Source organism: Neolamprologus multifasciatus, chromosome 18 (assembly GCF_963576455.1).
Source record: "Neolamprologus multifasciatus chromosome 18, fNeoMul1.2, whole genome shotgun sequence".
Taxonomy (NCBI): domain Eukaryota; kingdom Metazoa; phylum Chordata; class Actinopteri; order Cichliformes; family Cichlidae; genus Neolamprologus; species Neolamprologus multifasciatus.
The window spans coordinates 12,186,493-12,203,295 of NC_140456.1; the positions used below are offsets into that span (position 1 = coordinate 12,186,493).

At 37.8% G+C, this 16,803-nt stretch overlaps 1 protein-coding gene across 3 annotated transcripts in view; it reads right to left on the reverse strand.

Moving 5' to 3' along the window:
* Positions 1-16,803, reverse strand: part of LOC146497438 (guanine nucleotide exchange factor VAV3-like) — a 64,130-nt gene that overhangs the window by 32,291 nt on the left and 15,036 nt on the right. For all 3 annotated transcript variants that reach the window (XM_085140506.1, XM_085140505.1, XM_085140507.1), the window contains exons 9-19: positions 16,581-16,680; positions 16,067-16,162; positions 11,811-11,879; positions 11,257-11,343; positions 9,932-10,017; positions 9,331-9,463; positions 5,800-5,909; positions 3,810-3,911; positions 3,213-3,304; positions 1,712-1,755; positions 715-739 (exon numbers count right to left, since the gene is read on the reverse strand). In XM_085140506.1, coding sequence (XP_084996632.1) covers positions 715-739; positions 1,712-1,755; positions 3,213-3,304; positions 3,810-3,911; positions 5,800-5,909; positions 9,331-9,463; positions 9,932-10,017; positions 11,257-11,343; positions 11,811-11,879; positions 16,067-16,162; positions 16,581-16,680 — 944 coding nt within the window. The remainder of the gene's footprint in view (positions 1-714; positions 740-1,711; positions 1,756-3,212; positions 3,305-3,809; positions 3,912-5,799; positions 5,910-9,330; positions 9,464-9,931; positions 10,018-11,256; positions 11,344-11,810; positions 11,880-16,066; positions 16,163-16,580; positions 16,681-16,803) is intronic.

Sequence of the window (16,803 nt, forward strand, 5' to 3'; positions counted from 1 at the left end):
CCAGCCTGGGGAAACTATTAGCTGGCTGTGACCTCAGATGAATGGAATATCTCACATTCATGTTTTTAATAAGAACAATAAGCACAGATGTCTTTCTCATAAAGGCCCTTATGGAAATTGATTTATCACAAAGGCACAGCTCAGCAGTTGAGGCTGAGGCATATAGACCGCTGGAAGTGTTTTTCTGCCGACATTTCTCCTGCCATGGTTCTCGTAATGATTCCACCCACACCAATTCATCTCGGTGCTGTCTAGAGTTTAAGCATCACGGCATGAAGTGAGAAAGAGGTTTCTGTGGTCTGGTTAAGGATTTCTTCTGCATTCTATTATTCATTGGTTATTCTTAAGTATATTTGTCAAGAGGAAACTGTTGCTGTTCATTACCTCCCTTTAAACACTGCATGCATGTGAGCAAAAGAGATTTGAGTATTTGTGCAGAAGTGCATTTCTAAGGAAGAATCTTGAGGATTTTATGTGGCCAAAAAAAGAAGCATTTCAGTTGAGTAATATGTGATCAAAAACGAATCACAGCATTGAAGGGTTAGCTTTAAACCACCCTCTATCTGTTACAAAACTCACTCTGGCCTGTGACTAACCATCTCCTTTTCATCCTGTCTGCATTTCTGTTTTGCTACAGAAGTGAGATGAAAGAAGCTTAAGAGGTACCATGTAAAGCCCTTAGCAGGTTCACAAAAGTGGTCAAGCCATACTGACCTGGGTCCGCTGGTGTTGTGTTGTCCTGTGAATGGAAAGAGAAAGCGAGATGCAAGAGAGAGAAAACAGCATGAAACCAAGAAAGGAAGAAAGAAATATGGAGGAAGGAAAAGATTGATAAATATAGAGGTAGAGGTTTCTTACTCCCCGTGTAGGATCAGCCTGACCTGCACAGTGAGTCACATTCTTAATACATAATTCTGTGAGTGTTCTATTTTTAAGGTGGTTAGTTAAACAATATGAAAAGTTAAAGACGGAAATCAAGAGTAAATTGTTAAGGTTTCATCTTTTTAGTATAATAACCAAATAAAAACTTTAAAACACATAAATATTGTATTATTTTATCCTTGTTATGACTACAATAGATTGTCTGCAAATTATGTGAACACAATGTCTTTATTCTGCAATTGCAGTTGAAAAAGGAGAATGAAACTTGGCCATTAAAGGATATTTTGGAGGATTTTCTGCATAAACAGTTGGCTGTTACGTGCCACAGATTTAGCTATGGACTCCTATACTTTTTAATTGAGGCTCTGTTTCAAAGTTGACACATAAAGACTGCCATCTAAATAGTCAATAAAGACTAAACTGGCGAGATACACCAGCTGCTGTGATTGGACAGCTGTTACATGCTAGTGCTCTGCCTTGTATTTCATTCAAATTATAGGCGCTACACTCTGTACAAGTCTTTCAATTAAGGAGAGTCTTTAAATCAGTGTAATGTTGCAGCAAGACGAGGAACAATAAAATTACCACTTAAGCAAAGTTTTCAAAAGGGAGTTGACATTTGTACACCAACATCTTTTTTATCAACTTAACAAGTGCAAACTGTTCACTAGTATGACCAACTCACTGGAATATCAATGGTTTACATGGGCACAAAATCCTTTGTCACTTATATCTGTCCATAGATGAGAGTGCTTTTGTGTTCATCTGTCTCCATAATTATGTTAGCTTAAGTGTCTAAGTCACAGAAGAGAAACAGACCGGGTCTTACCTTGGGTCTCAACTTGACAGGCTCTGCAGTGAGGTGAAGAACAGCTATAGTGAGAGGAATACAATATGAGTGTGTGGTGGCTTTCTGACATGCAACCTCAACTGTCAACCTCTGCTAGCCCTCATCATGCCTCTGAATGCATAAAGACCACAGCACTTCTGTTAAGAAGGCTTGTCAAAGGCCTCAGCTAGCTTTAGCCAGCCTGTGCATTCAAGGAGAGTAAAGAACTCAAACTACAGCACCAGAATGGTGACACAGGCCCAAAACTAGACATAGGAATAAGATTCATCAAGTACTAAATGAAGCAAACAATTATATATGTAATATATATAATTATATGTAATATAAATATTTGTAATTTGCTACTTTGTTTGCTACTAATACAGAATTTAGATTTTCCTTCAGGGAGAAATAATACTATATGTACCTTTTCAGAGGAGTAACAGTGTGTGAAAAACTAAGTACATCGAATTAATCGGTAGCCTTTAGAGCTACCTTTAGCAGCAACAACTTTAAATGACTGTTTTATCTCACATCATTGTGGAGGATTTTTGGCTCCCTGTTGTTCACAGCATTATTTCAGTTCACTGAGATTGTGCATTTCAGTCAGGTTGAGGTCTGCACTTTGACTGGGCCAACTTCATTTCTTATTCAGCCATTCTATTGGAAATCTGCTCATGTTCTGGGGATCATTGTCCTCTTGGATGACCCAGTTTTGGTCATTTCATCATTTTCATCAGCATTATGGCCAAACATCTCCATCTTGTCTGTCCAAAGGATACCGCTCCAGAAGTCACAAACCTAAGCCATGCTGCCATGTTCTTTTTAGAGAAAAGGTGCTTTTTCTTGTCAACTCTCCCAAAGGAGCCATACTCATTTAGTCTTTTCCAATCGTAAAAAGGTGATGTGTCTCTGAGATGTGTCTCTTGGGGTTCTGTTTTGGGTTGGGTTTGTTTTTTCAAAATTTCTCTAGTGTATTAAACGGTCTGATCTTGACCTTGAATTTGCCACTCCTGAGAAGATTGTGGCATTGTGTTAAGACAAAGATGATGAGTTAATTAAATTCCTTTGATTAGCAGCAACTGGCTTCTACTTTCTCTCTTAATTCTTATAGCAGCAGTTTAGGTGTACTTAGATTTTTCACATGGCTGTATACTCTGTTGTGGACGTAATATATATATATATATATATATATATATATATATATATATATATATAAATAATCACAACTAATTTCATAGCAGAAATTTTCTATACAGTTGCAAATCTGCTACGAGTGTTTTATACCAGAAAAAGAACTCAAAAGAGTGACCAAACTATTAAAAGGACTTTATCTAAGGAGCATAAATGTGCTCAGTAGACTTCATGGATATTTGCCTTTTAGATCTTTATATTTTGTGTGTTTTTAATCAAAACTGTGGCATGATGGTGATGCTCAAACAAGGGTCACCCAAATTGTGGGATTGAGCAAAACAACTGGTTTGAGAGGTTTTTGTCTCACCTGTTCTCCCACAGACTCCCAGTCGACCCAGACACTCTTTATGAGCCCCCAGGCCACATTTTAGACAGAGATAACCCTGGTTAAAGATGCCCCTGGAGACAACACAGAATATATTTCATGTACAACAGCACCCTTATAAGAAACACACTGACATTTAGAATTTGCTCTGAACACCCTCAAGATAAGAGGAATGGTACAGGATGTACCATTCAGCTTTAAAACTGATGATTTCTGTCAAACACTGAGATTCAGTTCAGTATCATGCTCTTGATAAAATAATACTACTAACAATTAAACTAAGCTCGTTTCAAAATAACCTTCTTTTCCCCAGACGTGTCTGAGAAAAAGTGACTGAAAGCCAAAATATATAATGGGTCATTGTGTTCCTTCATGCATTCAATGGAAAAAAGATTTGAAAGTTATCTTAAGAGAGCTATCAGTGAAATAACACATGATGGTTTGCTATCTTTGAGCTATTCATGTAGTTTGAGTTCATGGCAACCCTGTTTCAGGTACACGAGTGTTCGAACTTCATCCCAAAAACATAATCATCTTAAAAAAACAAAACAAAAAGAGCTCCCTGACAATAAATCTTACCTAAGCAAAAGATGACAGAAGCTGCAAGAAGTGATCCTTTCAAACGTGTGCATCTTAAAATGGTGGGAGTTGTGGGTGGCCTTCTCTGGTCGGATATTTGATCTAAGACAAAGAAAAATGAGCAGAACGTTGCTTAAACACTAAAATGAACTAGCAGCTCTGCATGGTTGTGCTTAACCAGAGCACGTTAATGCTAACAAGCATGCACGTGAATATGGTTACGATCACAATGCTACCATATGCTTTGCGGCTTTCATGTTTACCACAACCTCTATTGTAAGCTGTTTCACACATGAGTGTTCTGAAAATGCCGTAACAATTAAGTTAGAGCTTGTCCAAAGTTGTCCTATCTCACATGTAGCACACAGTAGAAGCTAGCGCATGTCAGCCACATTATTACTGAAATATTCTGTTTTTTTAGCCAAGTACTGGCCAGTACTTGAATGCTGTGACCACAACATTGCCTGCACTACTGTGAAATTGAACACCTGACATACTTTGTTTGAAGAAGTCGACAGGTTAAACCACCTAAAATGGTTCCCATGCACCTTTCCATTTTCAGGTAGGCTTAAAAAAAATCCAGAGCTGCATTGAATATGCACAAACAGCTTTAGTTTAACGTGTGAGGATGCTAATATTTGCTAATTGTCTCTAAACACAAACTACAGCCCTAGAATCATGCTGCTCATATGGCTAAAAACATGTAAGGACTACGTTTGTATGAGTGGGCGTCTCAGTAGTGGGAACAATTTTCTTCCCGTTTACTCAAATACAATTCATTCTTAATAATTTCTTCATCAACTAAAACAGAGCAACTTTGTTGGGGAAGAACAATCTTTAGTTTAATCCTTCAGCTGATTGAAATAAAAGCAATTTTACCTACAGTGCATGCATCCGAATAAATGAAGAGGACTTGAATGAGGCCAGGCAAATCTAATTTTGATCTGCATGTGTTTTACCATGAGAGGTGGAAACATGAATAGCAGGAATAGGCAGCCTTTCTGGAACGTGAATAAACACACAAAACATTTTTGTATTAAACACGCCATCCAGAAGCCACTTAAACTGAGTGCTCCCATAAGTGACTCCTTCATCAAAAGCCCACATCCGCTTAGGTAGGTACAATTTTCACTTTTTGAATTGGCCCCTTCTGGTGTCATTACTCAATGCACAGAGGCACAAGTCGCTGTTTTCAGGTGCAAACCCTGCCCGTGTAGCAAAACAGTTTTAAACCTGGGGTGAAAATGGATACAGCCTTTTCTTTTAAGTTTTGGAAATTACACATTCAGTTTTTTGTGCCAGGGGCTTAATGGTAATGGAAGTGTAGAAATTTATACGTCACTGCATAAAGTTTAAGTTCAAGGAAAGACAGAGAAGTACTAAAACTGCACATTGTGTACTGTACAATTTGCATTGCTGGTACAGTAAACATATCAAGAATACTTTCACTGAGAAGTGTATTTAGAAAGGCCACAGCATACAGTTGGGTTTCAGATATATATACAACCCCAACAAAAAAACATTTGTTCAGTCAGAGTGTGATGTCAAAACAAGACAGCATTCTTCCAAATCAACATAAAATAGGATGCGGATGGGATATCTGCCCGCAAAAGCTTCCTACTGTTACAAAATAATATGAAAGATATATCTCCATAAAGCACTGATTTGAAAAACCATCGAGGCAGAGTGACTTCTTTGTAGTTCGGCAGCTCTCTGGAACAGTTTATGTTAACGTGCAGCAGTATATGTGTGTGTGAGTGTGTTATCTTACTGTTGTCAGCAGTGTGTGCTTGGTAACAGCTAAGACCTGATCAAACAGTGCACATGAAAGAGTCAACACCTCTTTTGGCCTTGGAATAACACACATGCAAACAAAGACAAATAAACACCGTACACACCCACACCCACGCATAAGACCAGTGTGATTACGTGTCTGCAGCACGGCTAACAAACTGTCACCGCTGTGGTGTTCATGTCTCTGTATACTTACATGGCCATTTCAAACTGATCCAGCCACTTCTTCTTCAGCTCTCTGGTCTTAAAAAAGAGTTCAAAGCCCGTGTGCCCCTGCTGGTGTGTCACATAGAAACCGTAGCACCACTGTGGGGTTCAAGAAGAAGGAAATAATCAAATTCACTGGTGTGTTTTGTTTTGTTTTTTCTTTCTGATGCATTTTGGGTACAGAAGTATTTATGTGTGGGGCTAAATGGCTAAATGTATACAGGAATAATTACCTCACAGAATCAACACTTTCGTGGCGAGGGACACAGTAGTTTGGTTGGTGAAAATCTTTCTTCACAGCAAGAACAAACTTTTCATCTATGTCATAAATCCCCAATACCATAACAGGTTGTTGCAATGTAGTTATCCGTTTAACTGTAAACAGTGCATCGTGCTCTGTAATTGGGATGGATGCATTGTCTGAAATACCAGAGAACGACTACTGAGCTACTGGATGTTAAAACAGCTGAATAAAAACGTTTAGGGAAAATAAAATACACCCAAGTAAACTCTGAGTAACTCCATCCGATGCTGTTGTTTTACTGGTTATCATATATTCCAGTTTGTATTTAAGTTAGGAATGCAGACGCCCACACGGTCTTTTGTCAAGCTGAAAATATTGTTACACATTCGATAATAATAAAATAGCGCTGCATTTTGGGAAAACATGTTTATAGGCCTTTTTTTCTTTTTTATGAAAAAAAACAGGACACTTTTTACATTATTAAATATGAAACTCAAGTCGAGAGACAGTCACCTTAGCTTCAGTTAGTCTACACTCATTTTTTAATTTAGACTATAATTAAATTCAATTTACTTATATGCCATCTGCTGCAACTATAGCTCTGACTATACATTCATACAGTACTTTAGAAACCAATGCAGGCATAGTGACACCGTCTGCACATTGACAGACCTCGGGGGTCCAAACCTGCCCAATAAAGTCCTTGGGGCCCCTCTGGTGAGACCAGTGACACTTGAGTTGTAAGTTACACAAACCCATACAAATTGGCAATGAAAAACTAAAGACTCATATTGCTGATAAGCTGCAGTGCGAGCTCAATCGATTCAGCTCCCAGTAGTTGCTTCTGAGTGAGGACGATGTGCAGGTCAGACTTTGAGAACTACCCCTTATCTCGCTTTAAAACTAAAAAGATGTCATTCATCAGCTTGTGAAGCTGTTTCACTCAAAAACTACAAATACGTTGGAAATGTGTTGAGGATACTGTGTGCTCACAGTCGTTGGTGATTTCCCTGATCCATTTCTGCACCTACAGAAAATGTCTCTTTTCTTTTTTCTATTTTGCCTCTGCAATCAAAGACAACTAAGTTTGCACTGTTACAGCTATAGCTACATTTATCTATGATTGTACTGTGTGTGTGGTTATGTGTGTGCCAGTGCAAGTACAAGTGGAATTTTTTTGTTTTCATGAAAAAGCAAAGTCACTTGAGCCAATTGCCCCCCCCCCCCCGTCAAAGTTGCCTGTCCAGTTCATGTGGTCTGTTGCCAAGCTTGCACATGCAAGGAAACCTCCTGCTGTGAAGTGACAGTGCTAACCACTGCAACCAGAAGTGCTACAGACACAGTGCTTCTAGTGTATGTGATGAGTCAATCGGAATTAACTTCATATCTACCGTACAGACATAAGAGTGGTGCCTGTACTGCAGTATAGGGGAAATAAACCCATTCACCAAAATGCCAAATTCTTCCTTTATTGTTCCATCAGACACGAGCCATGTCTAAAGAAAATAAGCACATTAAGAAATGGGTGCTATTTCCTCATCACCAGCATTTAGGCCTTGTATCTGATCAAGACAACTAAGGGCTTACTGAATCATGGTAATCTCAAAATATCTAAAATACAGTCTGGGTTTAATTTTATTTAGCATCATTTTGAACCACCCTGTAATTTGTAATCTTGCCAATCACACATTTCTTTTAGTTCAAACAATGACATGACAAGACAGACAAAAAGAGGAAGACCACAGAGAAAGGTTTAGAGAAGCAGTGACAAGAGGACAAGCAGATTGTTGGTGTGACAGAAGAGAAGAAGATGATGAAGGTGGAGAAGAAAAAGACAAAGAATGACAAGGCAAAAAGAAATGCAGACACCACCCTTCTAACATGAAGCCATAACGCTTTTATCAGTCTCCACTGACGTCTTTGTGCCAAGATGGCTGCCATCAGCATCACAGATCAGTGCATCAAGAGAGCAGCAGCAATAATATTTTAACACGCGCTTTGCACAGAGAGTACTGAATGACTTAAGCTGTGTTAACATTGAGACAGAGCGTTCTAATCCGTCTTAGAGAAACCAGAAAGCTTCGGAAAGTCCTAAATTTCAGAACATAACTTCTAGGCCAGAAACCAGCCAGCTCTACCAAATCTTGACCACATCTTCTGAATTTTAAACTGACAACTGTTTGCTTGTTGTCTTCAGAAGCATATTCAATTAACCATCTATCCTCAAATGCATTTTTTTTCAACCACTAGCTACTAAATAGCTCCACAGCAGCACTTTCAGTTTAAGTGCCTTGCCCATGGGTCCATTAAGGGACTTTTTAAATCATTTCCCAAACCTCTTGGCTTTTTCAAGTCTAATCTGCTTCAGCTGATTGTGTCATATTTAATAACAGGAAAAGTGGTTGGGCTTTACCTGTCTGTGACAGGCTGGCTCTGAGAAGTCCTGAGAGTTTCTGAGTGTTAAATCATTGATAACCGTGAGGGTGCTCGGTGGTCACAGCGCTCAATGAAATCTACCAAAAAATGGGCTGTAGCTTTAAATGGCCTCGGAGGATTGCGCACATCCTTCACCTGATATTAATATCGCTGTCTTGTGTGTTCATGGGGGTAGGTACAGAGTATCTCTTTCTCTGAATATTAGTTTTTGGGTGCAAGTCTTGCGACAAAGAAATTCTTACGCATGTGTCTGTGTCATTTTGTGCAGCATTAAATAAAGGTCGTATGTGATTGATGGAGCTTTAGGTTGAAAGCAGGATAAAAATGAAGGGTAGAAATGTATCCGACCGTGTTAAGAATCATTAAGGGGTTTATGTCACTGCATGTTTCAGATGAGATTTTTAATTCAGAAATATTGAATAATCCTATCTAAAATATACCAATCACTGTCAAACAGAAAATAGACAATAGAGTAAATGTGGATGATAATAGAGTCTCTTTGAGAAAAACCACAGAGCCATTTCATTCTGGCAAGCTGTCACTTTCACATTAGCAATCAGCAGCAGAGTGAGAAGACACCATCTGTGGGCATACATCAACAAGACATCAACAAGTCCACTCCACTACAATACGGCCTGCAAATGTTCCCACAAGCCGAAAGATAGCGTAGTGTGTAAACTGTATGCACCTTACGGGCTTCTACATCCGTGTTTGCCAAAAAACAAATAAACGCTACAGCCAAACTGAATGACAACATTCCTTAGTGTATTCACAGATAAAGATCCATTTCACAATAAAAGATGACGTAGAAAAATACTAATATAGTACACCGTGTCTGACCTTTTTACCCTCTCTGTCAGGCGTGGGGTTGTTTGTGATCTTGAAGTAGTTGAGGTCGAGTATGTCTTTCATCTCATAGTTGTCTCCTCTTCGCTTGCAAACAATGACTGCCACATCAAATAAAAAGATGTGCCTATGAAATAAGAAGACAGAGTGTTACATTGCTTCCTTATTAACATGAGTATATATGTCACGTACAGTTGTTGCAAAGTAGGTTTGCTTTTATTGTTGTTACTTTCTTGCCTTAGAGGTTAAGAAAGCTGACACCAGTTTTTGGCTTAACTCTGAAGGTAAATATATCAGATACCAAAGTTTTAGTCTGAGGTTTTCTTGGATGCCTGAAAGTGTTTGTATCCCACAACTTTTGTAAGTCGTTGCCAACAAAACAAGAACCCTATGACCCCAAGTCAGTAAACTCAATATTGCTGATTCTTTCTTTCTTTTTTATTTACAAAAATGAAACCAACTTATTTTCACTCCAAATTCCACATTTTTCCCAAAATTTGAAAACCATTACATTAAAATTAATTTAACATGCATTTGTTTCCTGTCTGCAATCCTAATTTTCCTTCCCAAACAATGAACTTGGAGGTACAACAACCTGTCCTGTTTCTTCTTGTCAACACTGGAGACTATGCGCACCTCTCCATCTCCCTTTGGCCGGCCGTAGGAGACTAGCGGCGTATTCTGCAAACAAAACACGAAGGAGGTAAAAACGCTAGACTGTACACTTTGGAGATCAAGCAACTCTTAAAATGTCAAGGCTCATCTTTCTCAAGGCTTGAAAAACATACAAGGATCATATCTGATTAAGTCAACATTTTGATGCAGAACTGGGACCTACCAACTGGATTCCAAGCGAAAGTTGAATTTAAAGAGTTAAAAAGAAGAGAAAAATAAATGAAGATATTTTGAGAAAGCAAAAGGTTTTAATCACACCTAACAGCTACTTCAGGAATGCAATATATATTCATAAAAGTACCTAAAAGTATACTAATATGAATCAAATCCCCATAAAATATTAACTTCTGCAAATAAATGTTCACATAATATTCACAATAAGACATCAGGTAAGTTTTTGGACATTCAACTGATTAGTATCAGTTGATTCCTGCCACCTGATTCACTGATTAAAGTTCATTCATGTGCAATCAGGTCAAGACAAGAATGAGGGTCTTTGTAATCTGACAAGCTCTCTTGTCTCTGCTGCTGGGTTTCACGACTCTCTGTAACCTTCCTGTTTTTTCTTTGACCAGCTTCTCTCGACTACTGAAACCTTCAGAAATGTAAAAACATAATTTACATTTTAATGTCAGCGGTAATGCTGAACAATAATACAAATATCTTTCAGTGGATGCAGCTAAATTGCATTAATTATCCATAATTATGCAGATTACTTTTAGATCATTCTTATCTAAAATGTTTTATTATCCCATCAGACATTTATTATGATTCTGTTTTTAATCACAGTTGAAACATCTACAAAAAAAAAAAAGAAAAATTCTTCACATCTTCACACCTAAGAAGAATGACTGAAATATTTAGTAAGCTATTACCCAATACATTTTCTGTGGATAGTCATCACTGCAGCTCTAAATGGTATTATCTTTCTCTAAATCTCTGATATCGTTTTAGGCGGGATTTTTAAGACCTCAAAGATACATAAAATACACTTTTTACCTCTATTATTAGCCGTTAAGTACATATTATAGTGGCATCTTTTATCATTGTGCATGTTTGAGCTGAATTCTGTTTCATGGTGGATTCCCTTAGACTACATTAAATTTAGACAAAGACTGGACTTTTTAAACACTTGTGAAAACTGAATGTCTTCTAAAAGAAAAAACGTGCTGCAGTGATATTTTACACTCTTACGTGGTCAATCCTAACAGCTGCTGCTAATTGTTGAAAAAATCTTTATTTTACCAGGTTTTCAATAGACCTCTGGTACTGGTCGATCTCCCTTAGAGTCTCATTATCTCTCTTCACCTCGTTGACGTACTGAGCCAGGTCCTGACAATACAGATCCCACACAGACACAAAAACACACATATTATGTTTTGTAAGTTCAGTCTGAAGGAATTTAAACATGTGAAACAAATCGTGTTGTAAAGATAGTATGATGTCTTTTGTGCTACATTTTGGGGAAATCGTCCATTTAAAATATGTGCATGTTTCAGTGCTGAGAATTAGATGGGGGGACAAAGTGAATGACAATATTCTCCACACCTTTACTTTAAATGGATAAGTGCGTGTTTGTATTGTAGTTTCTTTTTCTTGTTTGTTTCTTCAGTCAGAAAAGCCATCATGTCACGTTGTGTGTGTGCGTGTGTTTGAGTTTGCTTCCTATTTTTATTTAATAGGTATTGATAGCTGAATGGCACAGACCGTTTGGAATAATCTGCTGAATCAGCCTGCTTTTGCTAACAGTCTAAAAATCACTATGATTACGTACCATTTACCATAAGCACTGCACTTACTTTCATGGCATCAAGAGCGATCTTCAGGTTGCTCTTGTCAGCAGCATCCTGAGTGTGTTTGACTAGCTCCTGTTAGAGAGGAAAAGAAAATAAGTGGCAGACTACATCCACTAACAGAACTACAATTGCATAGGCAAGCACATTTAGCATCACTACATGGATTGATTTTATATTAAGGATCACTTTTAACTTGTATGAAAGACAAGATCCATCCTATACCAAATGGGTCCCTTCATATTCAGAGGACAGCTGTTAAAACATCAGGATAGCATCAGGTAATTAGATAATTATACTCTGAAATCAAAATTAAATGAATGAAGAAAGAAAGGGAGGGTTTTTTTTCTGCTTTGTTTAATTTTCAAAGTATATGAAAAAAAAAAGCTTCTCGGCAAAGGCTGGTGATGGGATTTATCAAAGTATAAATATAATTTGAAGCAAATGAAGTAGTTTAATTCTCCTCCATGATCTTTCAGAATGAACAATTAGAAATACAATACTGTGCAAATGTCTTGAGTCGTTCCTCATTACTTTATGTTTTACATGGAAAGTGGGATGGTGCAGTGATTCGCTGAAATGTGCAAATATTCATGGAAAGCATACAAAGCAAAACAGTTCTAATGAACATGAAATTTTATATTTGGTAAGATCAACTTTATTTTTCAACACAGCCTAAAATCTTGTAGGTAAGCTTCAGCTGCTGCTGCCTTTTGTTCCATTGTATATGAAGTTGAGTCCACACTGCTTCACTAATGTTGAGGTTTGGACTGTGAGGAAGCCTATAACTGACAATGTTTGTATGTTTTCGAATCCAGGTATGCTTTTACTGCACTGGTAGTGTGTTTGGGATCATTTTTATGCTGTTGCTAATCAGATGCTTTTCAAATGGTATTGCATAGGAGAACAAATTCTGAAAGTACGTTTCTCTGTTTATACTTTCATCAGTTTGACAAGACCCCAACACCATCCATCGTCTTTGCTTATCCAGTTCAGGGTCTTGACAGAGCCTCCACCATGTTTTAAAGATGGCTGTAAACACTCACTGTTGCTGTCCCAGCGTCCTCCTTAGTGGAGATTTGAACCAAAAATTTAAATTTTGGATTCGGGACTCAATAAGACCTGCTGCCACTTATTGTCAGTGCCAGTTTCAGTATGGCGCATAATTGATCTCAGTTTTTTTGTGCGGTTTCACATCCTCAAAAATCCTTCCGTGACAGCCACTCTTCCACCGAGACCATTTTTGACGAGGCTTCAGTGAGCAGCAGATGGATGAACTGAAGAGTCAGTGGCATCTCTCAGGTGTCGTGTCAGGTCTTTGTTGACTGTCAGATACTTTTCAACTACTAAAAATACTTTTTATGCCTAAACTTTGGCATTTTGGGGAAATTCAACTAGAAAAACGGGAAGAAATTATGAGACTAAGGCGTTTGGAAAGAAAAGCGTCTAGACTTCCAAGAAGCTTCTTCAGTTCTAAGGTCAAATTTTGGAGAGTCCCAGATTTAAGCCCTGTGGGAGTGTTCCCCCAAGAGGGACAATGGACCTCCTAGTGATCCTCTAACCTAATCACACGAACCAAGGTGTGAAAACGGGTGTAGGTCACAATCGCCAAGGTTTCGGGTGAACTCATTGTGAAACCTAGCCCCACGCTATCATTTGATTTCCTGAGGTCAGAAGGCCCAGGATGTGAGTGGGTGTTAAGGTGTCTGGGATCCTACACAGACAAGAAATCGCGTGCTTCTGCAACAAGCTGCAAGTAACAAAGTGCCTAAATACACTGTTTAAAATAGGTTCTTTGCTAAGTTGCCTGTTATGTGTAGACACAACATTGACTCATATCATGAGTTGGCCAAGAAAAATAAATAAATACATTTTTAAAATGGCCGGGTACAAGGACTGAATGGAAAATGAGTGAAAAAGCAGCCAATGTCCGAAGATAAATGAGGAAGGAAAATATAAAGACTTGAGGAGTGGCTCAAGACTTTTGCACACTATATAAATATCAGTAATGTAAAGGTAAAGATAATTAATTCCATAATATATTCATAAAATCCATTATATAGGTAAATTTGACAGTGTACATCCATCCATCCATTCATTCGCTTCCACTTATCCTTTTTCAGGGTCGCGGTGGAGGCGGGGAGGATGGGGGGAGCCCATCCCAGCTGTCTTAGGGCGAGAGGCAGGGTACACCCTGGACAGGTCACAAGTCTGTCACAGGTCGCAAGTCTAGCACATAGACACAGACACTTCTTCGCACTCACTCATAAAACAGTTTTAAATTTTAAAGTTCTTCTGTTCTTCAAGCTTGAAGTATAAAGATGAATACACACATGGTTTTTCTTTTCCTAGATGCAATAAACAAAACTCATATGAATACACTGCACTGCTGACATTCAAATACTATTGAATGTCAGCAGTTAAAGTGCAGGAAGAAAAAGGGATGTCACACACACACACACACACACAGAAACATCTATTTCTTTAATCACATGGAAGTTACTGTTGTGAGCGCAACCTGCACAGGGGAATCAATCTGTTGATGAAACCTGTCCACAATCTCCCATGGAAGACATTGGGTTCATTACCATCAAAACAACTGTTAAGCAATAACGAAAACATGAAACAATTCTAGACCACAGTGAATTGTTTCCACAGCAAATATGACGGCGTAGTTGAACAGAAAACGTGTTTGCTAGCATTGTGCTTCATTTTCTGCTGACGTTTTATTTTTAATTCTAGACAGATGCTGCTAGTTAAAAATACATGCTGCCGATACTCTGTTTGCTGTGTGTGTTCGATGTTCGTGGCAGAAAAACTGCGTTAGCAAGATTTAATCATTATTACAGCATTATGTATATTATATGTGCTTAATATTAAAAGTGGTAGAATGACTTTTGGTGTGACTAGCTCTGTGGTAACGTTACACAATAAGAGATTAACTATTGTTCAAACTGGTGTGTCTGCGCCGTGTATGGCACAATGCTCTTTCCTAACTGTGCTGTAACCTCTTTCACTTAATTTCCACCTCGCCACTTCTTTTCCCCTTTCATTCTTTTTTGTCCCTCCATCACACAGTTTCTCCTCAGGGGTGTCTGAGAACTCCCAGGATCAACACCATTCACCATGGAGGGCTTTACCTTCCACAACAATTTTTTTTAAAAGCTCTCTAGGCAAAGCCCTCATCTATCCTGCCAGCTGTAGTCTGACCTCTGATTCATACTGAGCTGGGGAGATGGTGTCATACAGTAAATCAGTATGCAGTGAAATCTGTGGGAATCTAACAAGCTTGAAGTCTGGAATCCAGTATGTGAATGAATACTTTATGTACAACTGTCCTGCAAAATGTGTAACAAATCTACATAAATTCTGAGAATGATTTAAAACAATCTTGGTTCGGTTAATTTTGGAGGAAAAAGGAGAATATATCAAAATGCACTAACATAATGAACTAAATAATAACCTAGACTTTTTTTGAGTGTGGATCTTCTGGGATATCAAAGGGAGAGAACAATGAATCAAATTTGTGGAGGATGTCGCCCTCAAGTGGTCACTGACATGCTACAAGGTAGTTGGAGCAACTAAAATAAAGTTGATAAAAGCCCTTTTCACTCTGAAGTGATTAAAACTTGCACCAAATGTAAAAAATATTTTTAGTATTAATTAAACATCAAACTTTTTATGGATTTTTCTAGGGCACACGTAGAAAAACCAAACAACATCTGGAAATTCTGGATGTTCATTCCTCCCATGGCAACAAGTAACAGTGCACCCCAGCAAGAAGCTGGGTTGCAACTGACAATTATTTTTATGACCAGTTGATGAATGCTTTAGTATTTAAAATATCTGCAAATGATGATAAAATTCTTTCAATAGCAGTATGTGTTCCGGTGTTTTTTTTTAGTGGGTTACCCATCTTTCAGTTTTTTTTAGCCAAATTAAAAATGTTTCCTTTATTATCCCAGAAGATTAAGGGGGGGAAAAAATCCCACCTATGAACCCGGAACAACCCAATTTTTTTCAATTTGACATTTTTGCTTTCTTTTCTGGGATCAAATCAACTAATCTTTCGCTACACATAAACATAAATTATTCCACTGAAATTGCTCAGTATAAATGTAGATATATATAAAGTGATAAGTGAGTCATAGATATTAAAATAATACCAAATAATTGTTAACCCAAAGTAAAAATAACAAAGCCACAAAGACTTTTCTGTCACATGTTATTTTTATGCTACTGCGTGAGTCAAACATCTCTACCTGCAAAAGGAGATGATACTTTAGGACTCTCTGCATTGGGACAACCAGCAGGTCCCTCAGTGTAAACTTCCCATTGTTGGCCCTTTTGGAGCACTCCTGGAACAAAAATGTAGTAACTGAACAGAACGACCTAGAATGCATCAAATACATTCACTTTAAGTGTCCTGCTGATGTAACTGACTGGCAGTAAGAATGACAACACATATATATATATATATATATATATATATATATATATATATATATATATATATATATATATATATATATATATATATATATATATATATATATATATATATATATATATATATATATATATATATATATATATATATATATTAAATTCTAGTATCATTGTTGTTAAGTCTGAAGCAAAGGAAGCGCATAATGCATTATCTAAAGATGTGTAAGTGTAGTGAAAACAGTATACACTAGAGGTCACTGAAAGCTTGATCTGTATATCGGTGGTCATTGCATGTTATAGACAGGCCCGCTTCTTCTAACGTCTCACCTCCAGCTTCAGACGAACATCCTCCTTCTCTTTGCAAATGAGGTCTAAAACGGCGATAGCAATTTCCACTCGACTGCAGTATATTCCATAAATGAGCAATCTATAAAAATTCAATGGAAATGAGGTCATGATGAGTGGTGACTAGCAGGAAGGGACATTGGGTGTGCACGGAGGGCCACACATGTTGTTAAGGATCATTTCTCAAACAGCTGTATATACATAT